The sequence below is a fragment of the Puccinia triticina genome, chromosome 10A (genome assembly GCF_026914185.1).
Source record: "Puccinia triticina chromosome 10A, complete sequence".
Classification (NCBI taxonomy): domain Eukaryota; kingdom Fungi; phylum Basidiomycota; class Pucciniomycetes; order Pucciniales; family Pucciniaceae; genus Puccinia; species Puccinia triticina.
Window position 1 is genome coordinate 4,669,377 of NC_070567.1, and position 7,241 is coordinate 4,676,617.

At 55.1% G+C, this 7,241-nt stretch overlaps 2 protein-coding genes across 2 annotated transcripts; both read right to left on the reverse strand.

The window, feature by feature from the left end:
• Window positions 1–372: 372 nt before the first annotated feature.
• Window positions 373–1,626, reverse strand: PtA15_10A451 (uncharacterized protein; the record flags this gene model as incomplete). The annotated part of the gene is made up of 3 exons (XM_053160628.1): window positions 373–741; window positions 922–1,127; window positions 1,212–1,626. The coding sequence occupies 3 exons, from the start codon at window positions 1,624–1,626 to the stop codon at window positions 373–375; spliced, it is 990 nt and encodes a 329-aa protein (XP_053024583.1).
• A 442-nt stretch (window positions 1,627–2,068) lies between these two features.
• On the reverse strand, window positions 2,069–6,638 carry PtA15_10A452 (uncharacterized protein; the record flags this gene model as incomplete). Its single annotated transcript, XM_053160629.1, has 20 exons — window positions 2,069–2,119; window positions 2,205–2,293; window positions 2,370–2,526; window positions 2,611–2,806; window positions 2,865–2,930; window positions 3,008–3,207; window positions 3,281–3,356; window positions 3,427–3,461; window positions 3,528–3,665; window positions 3,761–3,979; window positions 4,051–4,066; window positions 4,175–4,292; window positions 4,390–4,486; window positions 4,555–4,683; window positions 4,764–5,128; window positions 5,192–5,729; window positions 5,808–6,071; window positions 6,156–6,235; window positions 6,311–6,351; window positions 6,445–6,638. 20 exons carry the CDS (start codon window positions 6,636–6,638, stop codon window positions 2,069–2,071), a joined length of 3,069 nt encoding a protein of 1,022 aa, XP_053024584.1.
• Window positions 6,639–7,241: the final 603 nt, after the last annotated feature.

Below are 7,241 nucleotides of genomic sequence, written 5' to 3' on the forward strand. Positions count from 1 at the left end.
TGAGGCTGTTGTGTCGTTTCTTGGTGGTGGTGGTGGTGTTGGAGAGCTGGTTGGGGTTGTATATGGTCAGTTTGTTTTTTCTGTTTCTGTTTCTGTGTGTGTTTACTGACCCGTTTCTCTGCGGTGTTGTGTTGGTGGCTGAGCAGGTCCTCCTGGGTGATGTAGTCGGTGGTCGTGCTGGGTGAGCTGGGTCTGCTGGGGTTGAGGCTTGCAGAGTGTCTGTGTTTTTTTGGGTGGCGGCTGAACATCTTGTGCTCGCTGGCTGGCTGGAGCCGAGCAGTGTGGACAGATGTACATAAATATGTGGCTAGCCAGCCCCCCCTCTGGTGTACATATATTTATGTATTCCTTTCAATGCAACAAACAACTACACTAGATGACAAACGGCTCCTTCTCCACCCCGCGCTCGCCAAGCACCGGGATTTCGGCGGGGTGCTCGGCCTGCTCGGCGAGGGCGGTGGAGGGGTGGAAGAGGTTGAAGAGCAGCATGCACAGGAACATGAGCACCGAGTCCAGCAGGATCGTGAAGATCTCCCTCTGCCGCAGCACCCCGCCCGGCCCCAGGAGATACTCCGCCAGCCGGAAGCCATCCCGCGCCAGGATCAGCCCACTGGCCACCACCACCAGCCGCAGGTGCCGCCGCCAGCTCGTATTCGCCGTCTCCGAGCCCATCGTCGGCCGCCGCCCCATCCGCACATAGAACACCAGCCCATGCACAACAAACAGCATGAACGTCCCCAGCTGGACCACAAGCCCCGCAACCACCACCCACCGCCCATCGCCCCTCCCCCGCACCCCAGCATCCAGCCCAGCGCCTAGTCACATATCAGCTTCGGAAAACACAGATCCTGATCATGCGGGGAAAGACAGCTCACCAATGGCTTGCAACACAAACGAGAGCAGATCGCCCGCCACAAACACCTTCGTCAGCCACCGCACTGGCACCGCCGAGTGCGCCTCGCCGCCCGTCAGCCGGACGATCCGGGTGTGGACCATGTACAGCGAGCCCGCGAAGAGCGTCGGGGCCAGCAGGAGCAGCAGCGTCTGGCCCACGTCCAGCCCCACGTGCCACCCGGAGACGCCGTCGTTGACCAGCAGCGCCCGGCTCACAAAGCCGATACACTCAACTGTCCCAAAAACACACACTTCAGAGCATGTCCGTCAAAAACTGCCCGGGGGCCCCCAAGCCGCCACTCACAGTACCCGCCCACCACGAACGGCAGGAAACACCACGTGCGCGTCTGGAACAGCTGCACCGTGTGCAGCACCACCGTGCAGAAAAACGCCACCGCGAAAAACACCTCCAGCTGCACCGACGGCTGGTATGCGAACAGCCGGTAGCGCCACAGCGGCCCGCCGACCATCTCGTGCTCCACTGGCATCGTCCACGCGTGTGTATATGTACGTATATCGGTCTCGGCTCGTGGCGGCCAGGGAATGTCGCGGAGGCGGGTACGCTCCAAGGTATGATCGGTGGAAGTTTTGGGAATAAAGTATTAGAGAGGCCCGGGGCGTGGAAACAGGGCCGCAGGAGACGATAGCAAGCGGAATAAGATGAGAGCGAGGGAGAAAAACCGCGTCGCGGATGGCGAGGCTATGTAAGGGGAGCGGCCGATGAGGACGCATGGGGAGTGTGCGTGGCTGTGTCCGAGTCCGACCGGGCACGGCCCGCGCGTCGTCCCAAACACATCCACACTCTCCCTCGAAGGGCCCAAAAGTAGTGTGGGGGGGCCGGCCGGGGCCCGGCGCAGGGGCTGTGCGGCCGTACTGGGGGGCCCAAACAGCAGCCCCGAAGGGGACACTGGCGCCCCGCCGCCGCGGAAAGGGCGGCGGCGGCGGGGAATGCATGTGTACACGCAGCGCACATCGCACATGGGCTCGTAAGATATTTGACGACGATATTGGATTCCGGAGAGACGAGATGAAGACAAGGGGTTTGGCGGATGAATCGCGACGAGTGCATGCAGTAATACATAAGGGCGGATGAGCGCAGATGAGGGACAAGTGGATGTAGAAAGACACGAGAGACAAAGACACTGAGTGCAGAGAAAGAAAGAGGGCTGGGGGGTCAGATGAGCGCCACTTTCTTCAAGAAACTGGCGACCACATGGTTTCCTTTCTGCGATTACAGCGAACGGATAGAGGGAGGTTCAGTGCGAAGGAGGCAAGGTGAAGAGAGAGAGAGAGAGGGGGGGGGGACGGACTTCGAGGTTGACCATCTTGATTCTTTCGTTCGGCAGATGGGCCGAGTCGGAGGCGGAGCCCATGGGGAGATGGATCGCTTTCGCATTGACTGTGGAGATGGACCCAATCAGCCCGGCCCGTCTTCGTCGCGCGAGCAGAGAATAGAGAGAGAGCAGGGGGCTGACACTCTTGTTCCAGAAACGGGATGCTCGGGATCGACCCGCCCTCGCGGATCCACAGCGGCTTGACGCCCCACTCCTCCTCGACGCATCCGGCGAGGGCCATCGAATGGACGTCCTCAGGATGGCCAAGCCACCAATCGGCGGTCTGGGTGATCTTCACCTGCACAACACCGGGCCGCACGGGTCAGCAACGAGCGTCGACTGTGGTTTTTTTGGGGGGGGGGGGGGGGGGGGGGGGGGTTACCTCGAGGGTGTTGCTGGACCGGAGATGCTGGAAGGCGGCTTCCAGGAACGAGACCAACGAGCGGCTGATCTCGTCCAGCGATTGGTCGGGCACGATCCGGATCGAGACCGCCGATTGGGCCGAGGCGGGGATCACCGTGGCGTGGGCCGGCCCGGTGACGTCGATCTTGTGGATGCTCAAGGACGGCTGCCGCCACCTAAGTGAAGAGACCCGTCAGATCGCATGGGCATCGGGCAGAGGGATGGCGAGCATACTTGGCAATCAGGTTTTCCCGGATGTTGGTGATCGGGGAATGCTTGAGGAGCTCGACGTTCGCGAAGCTGAGGGCCGGATAACCGTGTGGGCAGGAAAGAATCAGCTTGTGGGAGGGTCGGGATAAAAGATGGGAGAACAATACTTGGAGATATGTTCAACGATCCGATCATAGACTTTTTGCTCCTCGGGCCCGATGGGCCGGACGCCCTTGTAGAAGCCATCCAAACAGATCTTACCATCTTTGCCCACCAGGTCGCCCAAGATTCTCACGAGGTCCAACACGGGCTCATGGACAGCCCCGCCATGCATGCCCGAGTGCAAGTCGGGCTGCGAGCTAGTCACCTATCGGTCGTTCGCCAGAGGGCCTCTCAATCAGCGGGGAGAAGATGCCCACACCAGATCTTTCGGCACATACCTTGACCGTCGCATGGATCACGCCTCGGAGCCCAAACGTCATGCACGGAGTCTCGTCGTCCAGCCAGTAAGAATTACTACGGCAATGAGAGCGCATTCAGCAGCCGCTGGGACACGGAGAAAGGCGCAGCGGGAAGTCCAGCTTACCTGACCAACACGACGTCAATGTGGCCAATGAGTTCCTGAGCACCCGCAGCGATTCGCATGAGTCCTGAACCCAAACCCAACCCCTGAGTGGCAAGACTGACCTTGTTTTCCTTGACCGCTTTTTGGAAGCCGGCGCTCCCGGCCTCTTCCTCTCCCTCCACCAACATCACCACGTCGACGTCCAAGGATCTCTGATCTAGCAAAGCGGTAACTGCGTAAGCAACGGCCAAGGTGGGGCCCTAGAGTAGCCGCGCGAAAATACCGCGATGGATGGCGTAAGGAGTGAGTGGATAGAGTTTGGAGAACAGCGGTAGGAGAGTCAAGAGCCATCTACTTTGTTGTCCGTCACGCCTCGTCCATACAGCCAGCCGTTCTGGCCAGTCATCACAAATGCAGGCGCGGTCCAGTCCTTCTCGTCACCAGCTTGGACGACATCGTAGTGGCCATAATATAACACGCGCCGCCTGCGCGTCTGGGTAGTCGGCGATTCAGTCGATGATTTCCCCTTGAAAGTCGCTAGAACTAGTGGGTTCCGGCCAGGGTCACCGGGTAACTGTGTTGGTATTAAAAAAACTTAAGCTGGTTGACAAGCAGGCATGGGCTTCCATCTTTCAAGCCACTCACCAGCCGCGCGTCCGCCCTGTTGTGTGTTTTGTTTTTTTTGGACAGTGGCAACGCAAGTGAATAAAAATCAGATCCCGTTTCTGTGTGACTGTTGAAACCAAATGCCGAAAATGAGATTGCTGACCCCAATTTGACCAGCGTTGTCTTAAGGTAAAGGGCAGCCTGTCTGCATTCTTCACGATGTTCTTCATTGCTGATCGACCTGTAGGAAACAAACTGGCTGAGATGTCTGAACATCCGATCTGGGGTCGCGAGAAAATTGCAGTTTGAATCTCAGGCACGTCAAAGCATCTTGTGTGGGACGGCAGGAGAGCTGATCAGACTCCGGGGATGTGTTACCTTGGAAAGCCATCGCTGTTCCCGCTTGGTCCTTGATTTCCGCATCATCCGTTACTAGCCGGGGTACGCTTGCCTCTGTGTGGTATACATCCCAAATCTAAAAAGAGTCGTTCGCCCGTCAATTCGGCCCAATATGAGCAGTAAAGAGGGGAGCCTGATACCAACCTTGATGCAGTTGTCGCTCCCGCCTGTCAATAAAAGCCTCTTGCCTTGGTGCAGAACAAAGCATGAAGCTAGTGCACTCCCTTGGTGCGATTGCCATTTCAAAACCCTGTGAAAAGAAGAGTCCCATCTCTGCACATCCAAGTATCAGATTTTGAACATGGGTTTGACTATCTCTAAGAATTCGACCAAAATCATCAGTCCGGACTTACGATTATGACACCACTTGAGCAGCCTGAAAACAGCTCTCCATTGTCGAGTACCGTCAAGGTCAACACATCATCCGAGTCCTTGGAGCTCGGGTGAAGTTGATCAACAGATCCCCGATGGAAGAGGGTTCGGATACAGGTATAGGTATCGAGGTCCCAGATTTTAATCACTCCATCTTGGTAGCCTGAGTAGAGAGTTGAGCCGTAGGCGGCTAGGGTAAGCACTGCACCGAGATCTTCAGATGATTGGGGAGAAGCTGTGCTGGGCGCAAGATGAATGGACGACACCGCTGAGAGTATTTTGAAATTGGGATTCAGGGCGCCTGTTTGCGGATCAAGTGTCCATACCTTGATCGTCGAGTCACCCGCTAGTGTGGAAATCATCTCAGCATTTGGTGACTTACAAAGGGCAAACATACAAACAGACTCACATCCAGAAATGAGGAATAGTTGGTCGTTCAAGCAAATCAATAGAAGGCAGTATATGTAACCAAAGTGCGCGTATGTCACAGAATCCTTGTTGTTTATGAACAGCACTTCGCTCCCATCTTCCTTTTGATATCCGTCAGCACTGCAGATGTCTTCCAATGCATGATCACGTAGCTTGCCCTGAGATTCTGCAAATAGCTCGGGCGAGAGTATATGTAAGAGTGGCGATAGACTGTTGTTGCTTTCTCGTCGTCTGGCAGCCTTGAGTAGTTCAGATTGTGACATTGAATCGAAGAATTTGTGATGGACCGATCGAGCAAACTGCGGATTAGGTGAAAGGCCAGCTGGACTATGGAGATTGAGACCCTCCTGAGACAATGAGCCGGCCGGGATAGTATGGCTTCTGACGGGTGCGCTCAGGGAATGCTCCATGGGTGGAGCAGATGAGGTGGATCGCAATAAGGTGCTAGAGCCGCAGATAGAGTCTCCTGTTACCACCTCCGTCGTACGAGTAGTCATGGATTGAGGCAAGCAAATCCACTGTCCAGGAAACAAAACCACGTCCATTGCAGATTCGTCAGCATCAGGTCTTAGCTGAGAGTCTTGAGATTTGCTCACTTGGATTGATGTATCCTGACATCCCAAGTACAATATGCTCAGCTGATTGCACCACACCAGGCTCAACACATCACCGCAGCTGTCGATGGGCGGCTTGACGACGAAGAGGGCATTGCCAAAGCGGTTTGTGTCCCACACCCTGACCGTGTTGTCTCCCGAAGAGGAAAAGAGCAGCGACCGTTCGATGGAGATCGTCAGGCAGAGAACCGAAGATTGGTGGCCAACGAGGCGGGTAACGGGGAAAAATGTGTGCAACGACCAGACCTGTTGATAAAAGAAACCAGTCAGGAACTGTACATGTGTCATAAATCAAGTGCCGAGCAAAACCTCCGGCATGAGGGCACTGACATGAATATCACCAGATTGGCTTCCACCGAAGACATTCCCGGCCTGATAATCTGTGGCAAGGCTCAAGATAGATTCTTTGTCTTGGCTCGACAAGGTGGTCAGTAAGGCTAAGGATTCCATTGCAGACGAATTTCAAAACCGGACGATAGGAGCACGAAGGGGTAACGAGGCAGGTTGCCAGGTATCGCGGAAGCACCTGTGTTACATAGCAGAAATAAAGTACAAAATCGTAAGTTTCTCGACATCTGAGCACCACATGGAAAGAACATCAAACGTTTCACAGACTCACGGTCGTATCAGCTGGTCTTGATCGATGTTATACTTCGTCGGGGTCGGAAGTACCTCGTGGTGGCTGAGCTTGGCTGAGCCCGTAATCCGACGGATACCAGATCGAGAAATTGTAAAAGTATTCTGCAGCCTCCAACCTCGCATGCCTGCCTCTCGGAGTCTCGAGAACTGGCGCAGGCAGATTACATAATTCATGGCTGCGGGCCCCTCCTGCCCCTGGATCATCGCCCTCGTCTCCTGCAGAGTGCTCCTCTTGAATGGGAAAGATAAAACTTGAGGAGCCAAACAAGTCCATAAAAGCACTGTACCACGTGAGGCAAAGTTACTATCAGCTGCTACGATCACACCGCAAGCAAGCCATCGCTGATTGGCATTACCCCGTCGGGAAAATGGTCTGGATAACTTTCCATCAGGGAGCAGAAGGACAGATTTTCGTTGAGCTGCAAGTGATATGGAGTATCCACCTCAGTTCTCCGCACGCTTATCAGGTCGAGGAGTGCATATCATTTTGCTAAAGCGGCAATACAATGTAAATAAATAACTCTTAACCCATGCAAATTGTGCGTTGTTAATATCTTCAAAAGAGTCACTTAATAACAGGTGGCAGCGTGCAAGGTAAACTGTAACAACATGTTTGATGACAATCGGGTCCTTCCGATATGTAAAGCTTATCAGGGCTCCAACTACAACTCAGTTTCATCCCGAATAGATAAGCGCACATCACCGGTGACCGTCACCGGTAATACAGAGCCGATTTTGCCGGTCTGCGTCACCGTAGCTCTGCCGCGCATGTGATCA